The 16,587-nt window shown below is 43.8% G+C and overlaps 1 protein-coding gene across 1 annotated transcript in view; it reads left to right on the top strand.

Moving 5' to 3' along the window:
- Nucleotides 1–16,587, top strand: part of GUCY2C (guanylate cyclase 2C) — a 484,448-nt gene that overhangs the window by 289,886 nt on the left and 177,975 nt on the right. The window contains exon 10 of the mRNA XM_069650287.1: nucleotides 11,317–11,403. Within this exon, the coding sequence (XP_069506388.1) occupies nucleotides 11,317–11,403 (87 nt within the window). The remainder of the gene's footprint in view (nucleotides 1–11,316; nucleotides 11,404–16,587) is intronic.

The following is a 16,587-nucleotide window of genomic DNA, read 5'->3' on the forward strand; positions in this document are numbered from 1 at the left end:
CAGACACAGTAAAGCAAGTAGACAAAGTCATCTTAAGGCTGGCTACATAGTGCATAGTTTTGCAGCGATGCGCCAATGTATGATACATAGGAATGTATAGAGCCTGGCTATTCCACAGTGCATTTTAAGCAAGGCTGAAACCTGTGATAGGAAAGTGTTTTCAGTGTTGCGTAGATGGAAAATTACTGATGGCGACTGAAAAATTCAAGAAAAGCTTGGCTGGCCCAGTACCAAGAAGACAAAGCCACCTTGAGCCTGGGTGACCATCCAGTAGTTACAGTGAGCGTGAGAAAAAAACAAACTTCTGTTTGAACTGGAATGGAAAAACACTGAAGGTGTCAAGAGTTCATCATTTAATAGAATTAAATGCTGCAAAAGGCTTGAAAATGCAGTCTCCCAGTCACATGGTCAGATCAAAATAGACTTTGGGTCGAGCTACACCGAAACCAAGAAGATACTCCCTTTATTTCTCAGGCGCAGAGAGCGTCTTCAAGGCCACATTCAAAGCCTATTTGACTGGCAGACTGCAAGAGTGATGATAGATGTGGGGCTAATCGGAAGGGGAGGCATGATCACGCCTCCCGTCCATGCAACTGGAATGGTGGCCTGCGTGCTGCTAGTGTGTGGAATATTCCAGAGGGGTACAAAGGTGCCAAACCAATGGTAGAGGGCCAAGTATTAGTTTGCCACGACAGGTGATTTGCACTTGGGATGGGCTTAGTTGGCCACCTGACAGTAGATACCAAATTACTTCCCCTGTTAGTACGGAACGTATACCTAGATGTTCGCTGTAATCCTATCACATCCCCAAGTAGGTTTTTGTAGATTGCCACGTAGTGTGACATCACTTATGATAAGTTTTTACTATAAAAGATTGCATTTTTTATGAAATGCTCCGAGAGAAATCAAGCAAACATCCGATGATGTCCGTTGTAACTCCATTTTAGATAATTGCAAATAAAACAGCACCATTTTGCCAACTTCCTAAGCCGGTTTGATTATTGATGTTTGAGTAACTTCTGCATCCCCATTTACCTCTAAGTATTGCTGCCCCGTCTTAAGGGGCCCTAAGCCTATGGGTTCACCAGGGTTCAGCCCTGTCTCGATCCTTTTTAATATATATATTTCTCCCTATCAATTCAGTGCACTAAGCTTAGGAGGATGTTTGAACTATGACAACTTTACTCAGGTCTTTTAGAAATTAACAAGTAATCAGTCTCCTACTACAGCCAATTTAAAAAAAATTCATGTTGTGAATCAAGACATGGATGACCTGCCACCATTTCAAGATAAATCAAGGGAAGACTAAAATGCTAAAAATAGCAAACAACCTGATTCCACAGAATGTCCTATTTCGGCCTGAGAGTTTTGGCCCTTGTCCTGACACCACAGAGGTGGTTCTAAATGTCGGCATCTTAATGGACGAGAATCTCTCTCGCAGTCACAAGTTCCATCTGTGGCTCCCACATGCTTTTTTCATCTGAGTCTCTAAGATGCCTTCTCAGTTTTTTTCCCGTTTCACATAAGATTCTCATTGTTAATGCTTTCATTTCATCTACAGTAAACTTTTACAACACCAGCTGCATAGGACCTAAAACTAAGTCCACCTCACTACTTCAAAGGATTCAGAACACCACAGCAAGAATGCTGCTGCATTTGCATTCATTTCAGCACCTAACTGTGGGGCTGTCTAATCTTCACTATTGCCAGTGGTGAAAAGGATTACATTTGGGCCTCATTACGAGGTTGGGGGTAAGCTGCTGGTGCTAATGGTGAGTTGCCGCCAACCCTGTAACACTGTTACCACTGTGCACTGGGATATCACAAGTGCTGGTGGTAACGGTTACTTCCCATTTCCATGGAGTCCCACTGGACACCATGGAAATGGGTACACGGAAGCACTGGCACCATTGATAATGGTGCCGATGCGTCCATGACAGCCTTGCCAGTAGGTGCCTGAAAACCCAGCAGGTCAGGCCTGCAGGGGGATGTGTGACCCCTACCAGCATCGTTGTATTATGGCAGTCCATAAAGGGTTCTGGTACGTTGCTAGCGGCACCCTTATTTCCAGACCGCCATACTTGGTATGAGGCCCACTGTGTCTGTTGCATAAATCTTTATGGAAATGGATCTGTGCTCTATAAGTAATGTGGTTTCTTTAAAGCTAGTCATGTACTGGCTACGGTTATTGTATACCCCAGGCCTAGTTAAATATTGTGATGCATTGACCCATTTGATGGTATGGAAGGGGGCATGGGTCTATCGTGGGTAGCACATGTTAAAAAGTTTGTTTATGATCTTGAAGAACAAGACTTATGGCTGTGCCCTATGCAAATTACTAACTCATCCTCCATTCGAGTAAAATATTTTTTTTGAACTCATTCAAGAAAGAATATGGAGGGAGCTTATTAGTCTTTGAAACTGGGCCCAAGATACCTTAAGAACAAACAGAAATTTGGATTCGAAGGGTACCTTGATTTTGTTGGTCCACCGTTAGCCTGTGCTCTGTACCTCAATTTTATGATGGGGACTCTCAGGCTGGCTTCCTGCACCAAAACCTGGGGGAGCACAAGCATGGGCACTTGCCCTCTTTGCATTTCTGACAAGGAGACTATTATACATTTGTTATTTTTCTGCCCTCAGCTTAGGCAATTCAGAGCCCTTTATTTAAAGCCTATATATATGGCCTGGGGACGGCAGCCACTACCTGAACCTGACCCTGGGGCCGGCTAATGACAGTGGACCACCTGAGGGGAGGTAGCTCTCAGGGGAACCCAATGACATAACAGAGGAAATTACATATGCTCATTTTTCCTTAAAGGGTGCTTCGCCAGTCCCCATTGCCTTAATGGCATGTTGTTACCCTCTTCCCATCTCAGTGTAACGATGGTGTGTCTGGCAATCAAATTTCCAGCAGGGAGACTATATGGGTCACAAGAACAAGTAAGAGGCAGGGGGTGATGAGGATTACTACCCAGGTAACCCGTTGTTCATCTTCATTTAGGTACCTCATGGACCGCGCGGCTTACAAGCAGCTTGGCCATTTTTCCGAAGCCAACCACCTCCTAGACCCTGCACATTCAGGCTTTAGGACACTCAGGGGAACTGAATCCTCCCTAGTCAACATCTGGGATGACCTAAAAAGAACAGCAGATGCAGAAGACTTTGCTGTACTTATCCTGCTGGGCCTGTCTGCAGCATTTGACACCATTGATTACAGCATCCTACTGTACAGGCTCCAAACACTAGGAATCAGAAACACAGCCCTCTCATGGATCTCCTCTTTCATATCCAATCGATCACAAATCATGCAACTCCACCAGTTCATATCCACATAATGACCAGTAAAGAAAGGTGTAACAGTGTCTCACAAGAAGCATCCTTTCCCCCCTAATTTTCAATTTACAATCATACGCTCATACAATCTTACCTGCTACAACTACGCAGATGACACCCGGATCATCCTCAAAATCCCAAAATCTCAAACCTCTGCTAGTCCAAACCGGTCTTCATGCCTCTCGGACATTGACCACTGGATGACGACCAACCACCTTATCCTCAACCCTGGGAAAAATGAAATCCTAGTTTGCGGGAAAACAGCCCTCCTCCCCCAACCGATTCCGTGGCCTCAACCACTTGGACAAGCACCAGCAATGTCTGGCGTGGTAAAAAACCTAGGATGCACACTGCACTCAAACCTATCCCTCAACCAACACACCACCACCGTTTCTAAAAACGTCTTCTTGCATCTACGGATTCTCAGGCGTATCTTCCCTTACCTCACCTACCCACACTGTTTTTCTACCATCAACTCCATCATCCTGTTTCACCTAGATTACACTAACTGCCTCTACCTAGGCACTCTGGCATCTCAACTAAAGAAATTCTAAAGAATCCAAAATGCAGCATTAACATACCTGCCACAGAGCACATCAGCCCTACACTAAAAGTCCTCCACTGGCTCCCGATTGCTTGACGCACTACCTTTAAAGCCATGTGCATCACCCACCCACGCTGTCCACAAAACTGGAACAGAATTCCTTTGAGGCAAAATCGTCCCCTACCAGCTGTCAAGGAATCTCAAATCCCGCACAGCATTTTGCCTAATGGGCCCACCCCACAACACCTCCAGGCTGGGCGGATCCTCTTTCTCCGTCCACGCGCCAATCATCTGGAATTCCCTACCCCTACACATTCGCAACACTGAAAAACACCTGAAATTCAGAAAGGCCCTAAAATCCTGGGTCTTCTCCTAATATCCCCATGAACCCTCCCAGATACCAGACTGGCGAACGAAAACTTCCCCACACACCAACTACAACACAGAGGCCAGCAGTGTTTGTAGCAGCTCACCTGACAGCCCATGCACAACAACGTCCCTTACCTAACTAACTCCCCAAACCATCCCCGACCCCTCAAAACCACACTCCCTCACTCCAACTACAATACAGAGGCCGGCAGCTTTAGCTGCGGCTCACCTGACGCACAACAACATTCCTCACCTATCCACATACACCAAGGAAGCCAGCAGCCTTCGCTGTGGCACACCACAATAAACTCTCCCGCCCTCACCCCCAGACCCTCGCACCAGAGATAATACGAATAATGAGACCACCCCATCCTCTCTGCTGCACGGAACAAAGATCGCTCCAGCTGAACTGTCTCGAAGCCTTTGGTATGTATATCTCACACCACCTCTGTGGACACAGACTGCAGGCACGGCCACGCATCTACGCACGTAGAATGCTGCTATGGCTACACCCTTTTCATTGTATAGAGGACCTTCTCTATATTCTGAGCTTCTTGACACACTAAACAAATGTTTGGTATAACATCAACCAATCTACAGATTGAACTGTTACTTTAACAATACAAAATAGATATTAAACTGCTTTGCGTTGGATGCCGGCATTTTTCGGGGCACACTGAAATATTTGGAATGAGGGTCCTCTTTTTCTTAGCTGTCAGCCTGATTAAGCATCTTCAGGAAAGGTCCTAAAAACTCATCTGTTTTATTTGCATTTTTACCATTGCTCATTTTATCATTTGTAACTGGGATACCCATCTGTTTTCCCTTGCTCTAATGCCTGCAGGTAATGAGTGCTAGCCAAACACTTTAAGTAAAAAAATAGGTTTCTTTGATTTCCATTATATACAACCCTCAGGTTGACATAAAGACATAAAGGTGCATGCCAGGTCTGAGGAAACGTTAAAATAAATCTGAATAATAACAGAACAACATATGTTTAAGCAATCAATATATAATAGTTACAGAATATGGTTACAGGTAATAGTTATAGAATATGGTGCAATGAGGACTTAAGAATTATTTAAATGTGCTGGCAGCTTCTGTTGAAGCAAAAGAGCAACTACCCACCTTTGCCTCCCACTGAACACCACACTTTGGAAAGATTTTCAAATGCGAGACAGGCACGTAGATGGAGTTTTCATAAAAGTTGCCATTTATTTAAATAATAAAGGGGTGAGATAAACTCTTATCTTTCCCTAGCCTAGCAAACCAAGACTACAGGAAATAACTGCCCCTCACACTTAGAAACATAACAAAAGCATACAGGAATCACTTGGCAATCTAAACTTCACAAAACAACATAGAAATACAAAGTCAAAAAAAGAAATCCTTGTGACCAGGGTTGGATCCCCTTCCCCTCGATCAAATCAGGATGTTTCAAACCAACAGTCAAGTTTATGAAAGTTCCTTTCACTAGCCAAGTTTTACTCCGTTTCCAATCAGTAGTTGAAATATATATTTCACTTGGCAAAGTGACTTTCAGTTTCAAAATGGGTTCTTCACTCTTGAGACAATTCTTAAAGTTTTCTGCTTGGCAAACCAAAAAGATTATATTTTTCATATGGCAATTCAAAATTCAATGTAAATGACCTTTGCTTTGAAGGCCAACCACATTTGTATCACATTGCATTCTTTCTTCATAAACAACACTTTTGTCAGAAGCGTTATACAACAGTTCATCAAAACACAATAGTGCATATTATCTGTTCCTTTTCCACCATAACCTTCTACCACATTGCAGTACTTCAAATCATATTCTTCCTGGTCTACTTGCCTGCTAGGACTAACCATTATTTGTCCTTTTCCTGGTGTATTCGTTTGCCAGGGTAAAACTCCTATCACTACTACTTGCATTCTGCGATGAGGTTAGTTCCCAACTTTCCACACTTAAATCTTCAATGGGGAAAATTGAATCAACAACTACTTCTTGATTCAGTCTCTTGACTTTCAACACTCTTGGCTCACAACTTTCTCTACTTATATTTTGTACTAAAGGACAATGCTTCTCATATTGATCTGTTTGCTACAGGCAATGCAGGTTACACTTCTCTCCCACTTGATCCTTTCTACAAGGAGGACATTTCTCCTGAGGTCTCTGGTCTCTCTTTACACAACCGGCTGTAGGTAATGTAATTCATAACTTTGTCCCACGGGGTATCTTGTTCTAGGACTGTTACATTCAAATGGTCTTGTTGTCACTCTTAGCTTTCTTTGGCTTTGGTGGAGCTGGCTACAATATCCCTTTGTTAGATATCCCTCTTTGGGCAACTTATATACTCTTTGCTAACTATTGCCCCTCTTGGTTTTGGCAATACAGGTTACAAAGTTCTCTTATTCAACCTCTCCCCTTTATAGAAGAGTCATGGCCAACTTGCTTCAATTCAAAAGATCAGTATTCAAAATGTGTATTCTTATGCAGCGTTATACATCGGAGCACCCCACGGTTACCTATGTTAGGCAAACTCACCGGTCTTTCCTGGCGTCGCCTCCGGATTTACTGCCTCTTCAAGCATCAGGGTTTCCCTCGCCTTTGACAGTTTTGGTCCTTCTTTATGTGCTTGCACGCTCTGTCAACTGAGCTTCCACTGCTCCTTACGTGCTCCGGTGAGAACTTCAGCCTGAGGCAAATTGCAGGAGTCAAAGAGCTTATCTCTCATTCGAGCCAGCTGGGCTTCACCTCGCTTCCCGCTGCACGTCCTCTGCGTCTCACAGGAACCTCAATCTGTTATTTTTGTACTGTGTACAGCGGCAGCTCCTGTTTCTGCTTTCTCCTTCTGCGTCTGCTGCTCACACTGCTTTCCCCTACTGACGTGCACCTGAAAGGCCTTTAAAGGTCCTGCTTAGGTGTGGGTCATTAGAAGAACTAGACCGTTCACTACGGTTTAGGAACTCTGTGCTCCACTTCCTCGTCTCAGTACCAAGAGAATTATGGGACTTGAAGTCCATAATGTTCTTAGTTTTTTTCATCATTTAATCCACTTTTTGTGAGTGTTTTATAATATATATTTCTAAGGGAAGATGTTAAAAGAGATAATGGTTTGCTCTTAGTTTTATCCAAACCTAATCATTATTACTAAAAGTATTTGTATTATCTCCCTGTTCCCTGTATATATCATGTTCATATTCACAAATAGGGAACTCAGACTTGATACCTTGAATAATCCTGGGAGGAGAGGTCCTACTATGGCAACATGCCATTACATATGCAGGCATTAAGAGACCCTCATCCTCATAAGAGGATAAATACTGCGTCTCTCCTGACAGACTCACCACATTCCCTTGACAACTTTCTCCTACCACGTGATCTTTCCCCTAACACCACCCCCAGGGTAAGGATCAGGTAGCGTCTGCCTTTCCCTGGCTACGTAGCAGGAGGCTTTTGGCTGGGATTTTGTGATGGTTCTGCAGGATTCATCAAAGTACATACTCCTCCTGTTCCTCAATCAAGCAACCCCTGGTGGCAGTGAGTAAGAAGAGGGCCGCAGATTTGGCACGCAGACAACCCCTTACAAAATCAGGGTTCAACACAATTTCTGAGAGGGATATTTCTGTGGGTAAAAGGCCCCCAAATCATGGAAAGTCCAGGAAAGCAGTGCAGAAATGTTCAGGTCATTACATGAGATTTTAACTGCTTAGATATTTTTGTTGAGATGAAAATAACCAATGGCATATTTTGTTGTTGAGAAAATCATTGCTAGAAAGGATTAATGGTATGCTGCAGAAGGACATGGGAGCTGGGAACAATGGGCGGAAGGAGAGGAGGAGAGGATATAGAATACATTTTGAGGAAACTAAATCCATTCTCATGACAACGCTGCTGCGTAGTGTTAACATGACTTGTTGTTTAATTTAAAGAAGGATCTAGGACTATGCATACGTTAGCAGCACGCAGCATATATCCCAGCGACATACAATCGAACCATAAAGACCAAGGTGCCCGGACTCAGGTCTTCTCAGAAACAAGGAACAGGATAGGTGTGCAATGACTGAGGACATTTCGAGACATGTTTTACCAGGATCTCTGTAGAAACATGCACTTACTTATGTCAGGCCACCTCCGTTTAGGGATACAGAAGTCTGAGTGATAAACCTCTGATATCTTATTGCAAGATCATGTGTGTACATGTTGAGCATATTCGAGGGGGCCAGATAAACATCTTATTTTTGCACTACTGAATAACAGAGGAGATGTGGCAAAGTAAAGGAAGGTCTCAGTATGAACAATATCTAAGGTAGGTTCTTGGCTAAAAAAGTTTGTGCATACATTGTTAATTGCAGTCTGTTTTACGAAAAATAAATGCCCATTGTTCATAGACAGTTAGGAACGGAATTGGTCAGAGTGCTGTCAATATACCTCAATCACCACAAAAGGACTATGCTTGGCATAACCTCAGAAGATGTGTATCTAGGCAAGTTCCTTGTACACCCCTTAACAGTGCCTCAACCCTCAATTCTATGGGATGCGGGGAAGTAAATGCATTGTTTGGTCTGATGGATTGTTACGGCAGATTACCCACAGATGTTTTGGCAGATATTGCATCTCCTAAAATTGCATGGTGTGTACGATGTCTTGTTTAATCTTGATCTGGTAGAAACAGACATCAGGTCATGGAATGTGCCAGAGTTTTAGTTGCTTGGTGAAGGAAGGCAACATACAGCAATCCACAAGAGCAAAGTGAAATACTATTAAGAAAATCAGCGGAAGACTTTGAACAAATGTCCGGTCTTAAGCTGACATCAAAAGCATGAGAGATCTGGAGTTTCCCGAAGAAATACAAGCATAGCACTTCAACACTTAATGCCTCAGAGAAGGAGCACTTACACTTCAAAACTTCCGGCCATAATTGGTCATGATGCATGATCTGCCAGAACATTTTCTGCCCGATAAATTGGGCATCTAGCTTGTAGCTTCTTATGCGTGCACGGGAAAGAGTAGGTCCCCTAAATAAAGGGACGAGGGCACCTATGATTTCAGCCGTACATTAAACTACATAGGCCTTTTATAGTAGGGAGGAGGACTGTGCCACAGACCTTGCAGGAGAGTCTGCTATGCCTTTGAAAATAAGGGGTGAAGAGTAGCAGGATGTCTTGATAGCTCCTGCCATGTACAGCCTATTGAATTAGTTTCCTCTTCCAAAGTCCACCATGGCCTTTTGGAACATCCACAATGTGTAGAGGTGGACCAGCAACAAACACTGAGTGCCCAGAAAACTATCCATCACCACTGTAGGATGAATGGAGGGAAGAGCGGCGTGGATGAAAAAGGGCAGCAGTGGCTTGTTCAGTTTGGAATTACTTTAGTATTTCTATTTTGCATGGTGTTCTGTATTTGTACATTTGTAGTTCTTGGCAAAGTATATGCAGTCATGCTCTGAAGTAACACAATTCCCGGCGGCCCGGGTTGTCAGCCGGCAGGAACTGTAACTTCCCATTCTACGGGAACTGTTGCTAACGGTTCCGGTGCTTCCGTGAAAATCATGCCTGCAGGGGCCGGTGCTTCCGGCAGCTCAGACCTGCCAGAAACACCAGCCCCTATAGGAATATTCAAAGTCTTGTCGTCTGGAAAATGTGCTGGTACGTTGCTACAGGCACACTTATTTACGGACCGCCAGACTTGTAATGAGGTCCAATGTTAGCATAATTATGCCCAATACACAATTACACAATTACTCCAAAGTTCAATTTTGACAACTGTCATGTGGAAAGCAAGTTGGGTAAATGTGGTGTCTATAAATGGAGATCTAAGTCCAGGCTTCAGTAAGAGTTGAGCTAAGGTTTACTCTCTTCTGGGCTCAGGCTTTAACTGCTGAGGTGGGGCCACGAAAAGGCACTGATAAATGTCGGCATCATGTCTTATGCTTGGACACGCTCAGATGCTGCCCTGTCATGTATGTGCAATGTGGAACTATAACGTACCCAGGCATCTGAGGTCACAAGCAGGGTTCTGCCAATTCTGTGCTATGTCTTAGGTCAGAGGTCACATAAGCTAACATTGCGATTTTGTCAGATATGAATGTTTATAAGCCCAGAAAAAGTAGTATTCTTAAAGTTGCTGATGGTCTTTTTTATTATCCTTGCACACTTCCTGAGGTCACTGCTCCCACTCAGTGAGGCCAGATTTGCATTGTTACTAATCCATTTGGTACATCATCCACTTTTTCTTCTCATACCTGAGAATAAAGAACATTGGAGAGCTATGTGTAGCATGGAAGACATTTACTGAAAACATGTTAAGTTCAAAAGTTTTTTGGTTTCCAAAAAATTGAATGTCTTCTGCATTTTTTGGTTTGGAATTGTACGACTGCCTTTCGCCAAAAATGTTAACGGAAGCACTGGGCCTGCAAACTCCAACCTATCTAGTTTAGTTCCTGGTCTGTGATCTATCAAGGGTGCATCTATTTGCACAAGTATGTGGGCCTTGTCATCAGAGCGAAACACGTTTTGTTGACATTGAGCATTGTCACAGATTAACAGCACAACATGGGAAACAGAGGAGCCTCACACAAAGGGAGCTGGATAAGGCACTATTGAGATGAGTAGATATCAGAAGGGCAGATCGACAGGCCTCTCAGACGAAAGGAGGGGACCTTGCCGTGGAAGGAAATTCATTGCCCTTCTACTTACACGTGTGGGGTGAGGATCATCATGATCAATTCCTGCAATGTGTTGCCTGATATCCGCACTCATAACAACCTGCCAATTGTTTTCCGATAAGCAGATTATCTGCTTTGTAGATGGGCATGAACGTGTGGGCTACCATTTCTAGTGTTCTCTAGAAGTCTTGGTTTCACTCAGACTGTCCTCTGTGTCCAACTCTTTTTTGAGGTCAAGTTTATGATGCCTGCCCCTCCCTTGTTCACTGAGCCATCCTGAAAAATGCAATGTACTTTCTATTCTTGAAACTTGCCTGAACTTGTGCAAATGTATGGTCCCTGCACCTCTAAAACAAATGTATTGAGTATTTTAAAATTGCTAGACTGTAATAAATTATCTTTTCTCATCCGCAGGATGTCCTGAATGATAGAATATCTTATCCTGATGGCACTTTCATGGACTGGGAGTTCAAGATATCTGTCCTGTACGACATCGCCAAGGTACATTCCTATAGGGAGATGGGGGATGGAGGTGCATTTGCACTGCTTTCACATTTTTCCATTCTTCTTCTGCTAGGGCTAGATTATAATAACTTTGTGATGCACTAGGGCATCTCCTTCACTTGCACCCAAAAGAAAATGCACCCTTTTCCCAAAGGGCTTCATTCAGATACACTGCTTAAATAATGGGACGTTTCTGTGCATTTCAAAGTGCATCCCAAATTCACACGTGGGATGCACTTTAAAATATACAGAAAACAAACATTGCACAGGCACAGGGAGATGAAGAAGAAAATAACAAAAGTAAATGGAGAAAGAGAAAAGGTAAAATGGTAAAGGTGGGAAATGGAAAAAGGGGAAGAAAGTTAAAGAGAGGAATGGAGAAAGATAGTAACCAGAAGGAGAGGACAGGCTGGGGAGGAGGGGCTCACAGCTAATTGTTGACATTCCTGAGAACAGCAAGGGAGGTGAGAGGCGGCTTCTGGTGTGTTGGGACACAGTGTTGGGACACACCAGAAGCCGCCTCTCACCTACCTTGCTGTTCTCAGGAATGTCAACAATTGGCTGTGAGCCCCTCCTCCCCAGTTTCCACTCATCTGTGTTCAGGGTGGCAGGATGGGTCATGCCATCCTGAACACAGATAAGAGGAAACTGGAATCTGCAGATTGATGGGATGAGTTTGACGACTTCACTACTTGGGTTTAAGTGAGAGGGAGATGAGATGACCAAAACTGGAAAGGTGTTTATAGTAAAGGGACGCATCGGGTGAGAAAGGCAACCAAGTGGGGCACGCAGAGTGACATCCACACAATTCTGGAGGAGATGGCCATGGATGAACCTAAGGGCATGTTTGAGTCGACGGGCGAAAGAGTTCAGGGGTTTTAAGAGAACCAGAGGTCAATGGACATTGTGGATCTGCAAGTGGATGTTAATGTTTTGGAGCTGGAAAGGCAAGGGTATTGGATGATCAAATTGGGCAATATTGAGAATCGCGAAAGGAGGTATAACCTGTGCTTTTTTGGATTCCCAGAGAAGGATGGTGAGACATCATGACACATTGGAATTACTGAGCAGGAAATTGTTGATTCCATCTTCAAATATGATTTCGGGTCGCAAGTAATGTTGAACGAAGCACAATGTTGCTAAAACTAGAAAAACAATGGTGCACTGTGTTACTGAGATGCATCTGAGAAACTACAGCAAAATTGCTATGCTATGGGACAAACAAACAAACCACAAAAAGAGACACAAAAAGAGACACAGAGAACCACAAAGAAACACACAAATCGGTTCAATTCCAAACAAAATGCACTTTATTCATGCATTGCATTGCATGACAAAATGACAGCAAATCACCACATAAGAAAGCAAATCAGCGCTTCTCTAAACAGAAGTGCAACTTCCTCAGACCCTCCGGCATCTCCTAGCAATGCTCTCAGACCAGCTGAGCCTAACCTACTGCATCTTCTAGCAATGCTCTCCCTAGCATTAGCAAATAGCAACAACCCTAAATAGCATATCTCTGTCCCCACACAGCCAGCGCTCTGTGCTCCTAATGAGACAGCTCTCCCCAGCCAAACCTAACAAAACAGCTCTTCTAATCAGAGTCCTCATTCATCCAAAAGACTCCACTCTAATGTGAACGATCTCCTGCACCGTCTTTCACCGCCCCACGATAATGTGACTGCGAAGCCCCGACTGCAAAGACTAGTGGAATACATAAATGAATACATGGTCAATGGATGATATAATGGATGAATTACTCATATGATAACTACCACAGCAAGCATAAAATGTGGATTTACAGGAGCACACCGAAGTGGCAGAGGAGGAAGAGAACTGTTAGCAGTTATAGTGCTCTTTCATTATTTTCTGGAGAAAATGAAGATTTTTGAGACGTGTGTGAGATGTAAGCAATGATTGGTTCAATAGCTGAGAGACTTATAAATTGTGTACTCCCTATTTTTTGTTGTGGGGGGGTCAATTCTGAACAGCAGGAAGAGTGTTTAGAAAAAAGAAAAATACTCTGATTGACTACACCTCTCTAATGTCCCCCCAGTGGATACCAGGCAGAGACACGTGTATCTACTTAATCATTCTGTAGATGAACTAGCTCTTTTCAAGGAAACACCTCTTCTATATATCAAACTATACACTTTTATTAAATCAATCTTACTTTAAAACACACATAAAAACATGTGACCACTTGTAACTTATACATAAACCATAAAACAAAACCTGTCAGATTCTGTAGTGCATACAGATGGGTTATTATGTGCAACAAACATGGGTGGGGGGGGAGAAGGAAGGTCCTGGGAGAATGAAAATGGTTGGGTCCCAGAAGTTCAAAGCAGTGAAAGAAAGGATCTAAATAAGATCTGACGGAAAGTTGAGCCTGGCCCCAGAAACCTTAATTGTTGAGTGGTTTCCAGCAGTTGCTGTGATTATCATGAAGTGAGGGGTAAGGGAAAGAGGGGGGAAGAGAAAAAGAGGAAAAGAAAAAAAAGAGAGACAAAGGGTGTGGAAAGGAAAAAAGAAGGGAAGAGAATAAGTGGGAAATGGGCAAAGAAGCAAAGAAAAGGGAAAAATTGAAGAGAGTGAAGAAAAAGAGAAGAAATGGAAGAGGGGCTTAATGGAAATAAAAAAGAAGAAAATGAAAAAAGGGAAAATAAAGAAATAAAGGAAATAGAATAAGAACCAGTAAGAGAAACGGGAGGAAGAAGGCAGTAAGAGTGATCAAGGCAAGGGGCTAAGGTAGAAGGGAAGCTAAGGGTGAGGTGGGGGAATCCAAGAGGAAAAGTGAGAGAGTCAAGGAGGAAGTAGTAGGAAAATGGAGGAAGAAGAAAAAAGGGGAAAAAAGACGAATGTACAGGGAGAAGGAAAAATATAAAATAGCCAAAAAGAAGGTAGAAAACTATTATAAAAAAAGGAAAAAGAAAAGAATGGGGTGAGGAATGAAGGTAAGAGGGTACTGTTCCACAGATGTGTGCACCTTCTAGACTAATTTCCTTTTTAAATACAGATATAAAGACTGTGGGTAAAACATTGGGAAACAGACATCGTAAAGTGTTGCCTGTGTTGATTCATGGGGATCAGGTGGAGTTGCTCTAGGGGAGAGAGGGGACAGGCACTATTAGGAGAGACGTGGCCTTATATATCAGGTGCAATATGAAGGAAACAATTCCTATTTAATATCCTTGGACACAGAGAAAGCATTTGATTATATAGAATGGTCCTTAGTGAAAGTGGTCTAGGAAAGAGCAGGGTTGGGTTCAGATTTTAGATGTCACCTCACTTTATGAGCAGCTGTCGGTTAGGGTGCAGATTAACAGGGTCTTATCTGAGGAACCTCTTTGGAACTTGTCAGGATCCACCCCTGCCCCCTTTTATCTGTACTAGTTACAGCACTGCCAGCATGTGCAATACACCTGAATGCAGTCATTAGAGATTTGCAATATAATGCAACAGGTTTTACAAATTCAGTATTTGCTGATGATGTTCTTTTGTAACTGACCGAGCTAGAAGAAATCCACATGGAGATAATGTCTAAAGTGGCTGCATATGATGGCGTATTTGGGTTTGAGGTACCTTTTTAAAAAACTTTATTTAAGTTTTGCAAGCACATGGTCAATATACCAACAGAACGTAATAGTACAGTACAGTCATCACATTATAGCCTATAGGGTTCATCCATCGTAGCAGACATATAGGCCCTCATTACGACCCTGGCGGAAAGGGGTTTACGCCGGCGTAAACCATGGCGCCCCTTTCCGCCTGAGTACGAGTTCCCGTAGCGCCATGGTGATTTTTACGCCTGCTTTTTGCAGGCGGAAAAATCCATGGCGCTAAGGGACCTTGTTGTTAATTACGCCACCGTAATTTACGGTGGCGTAATTAACGCCTTCCCCACTCCCATTATACCCTATGGGGCAAAAATGGGAATGGGGAAGGGTAAATGGGGATTGGGGACTTACCGCCCCGCCAAGGTCGGAATGGGGCGGTAAGTCCGCCAACCACCATGGCGGAGTTGGCAGCTTAGCGCCATGGACCATGGTGCAAATTGCACCATGGTTCTCCGCCAAGGTCGTAATGAGGGCCATAGTGTTTATCAACATTTCTGACATACAATTCTGCTAGTATTTAATAAGGAATGCACAGAAGAACTCCACGATATGTATTTGAGGTACATTTTTCCTGCCTTCCCTTGCTGCGGCATTCCCCTGCCTCCCCTTTTCCCCTCTCCACCCTGGCCTGAGTCCTGGAAAACGTGGAGCATTTACATCAGAGGTGAGCCCTTCTTGGGTGTTTTTCCTGCATTCTGGCATGCTACATCCATCTGCTCCTTGCAGTGCAGCTGCAGCATTCTGGAAGTCATGCTCTAGTCTTGTTGCTCTCTGCCTGCCTTGAGATCCTGAGGTCTTGTCTGCAGTGCCAGCTCAGCTGTTTATTTCCATGCATGGCCGCCCTCTTCCTCAGCACTGGAGTGCCTCCAAGGGTTACCATGGCAACAGAGTCGCAGTGATCCTTATTGGCTTGGCACTCGTGTTTACTGGCCTAGTGGGAGCTGGGAGCCAGCAGCGAGATAGCCGTCATCGAGAGAGCCGGTTCCAGCATCAAGGCCCACACAAAGGACCCTCTAGGCCCCTGTCTGGACCTGTCTGGTGCCGGAGGGTGACCCCTCTCCATGTCGCCATTCCATCCACTTGATGCCCATTTCGTGGCACCTAGCAGGCTGTTCTATTATATTTCCCTAATCCTTCAAGGTAAGGATGGCTTTCACCTTCCCACCAGCTCTTACCTTCTCCTTCATCGGCTATTTTTGTTCTTTGGACTCGGGTATCTCTCTTCTGACTTTGTTAAAGCTCCACCACTACCCTGCTCTACTGCTGGAGATATTCTCATTATACTCATTGACATTGCCCTAATTGTGGCATCTCTCAACTTACTTAGGCTCATAGTATTGTCGCAACTTACCTATTTGTACCTGTACACTTGATGTAGCCCCCAGCACCATGAGGTGAGGCTTTCCGAATCTGTGCATCCATATTATGTCACATCTTATCTATTTGTACCTGTACAATTGATGTAGCCCCCCCACCATGAGGTGAGGCTTTGCCAATCTTTGCATCCATATTATTTCGGATCTTACCTATTTGTACCTGTACACTTGATGTAGCCCCCCTG

Source organism: Ambystoma mexicanum, chromosome 3p, assembly GCF_040938575.1.
Source record: "Ambystoma mexicanum isolate Mex_15411 chromosome 3p, UKY_AmexF1_1, whole genome shotgun sequence".
Classification (NCBI taxonomy): domain Eukaryota; kingdom Metazoa; phylum Chordata; class Amphibia; order Caudata; family Ambystomatidae; genus Ambystoma; species Ambystoma mexicanum.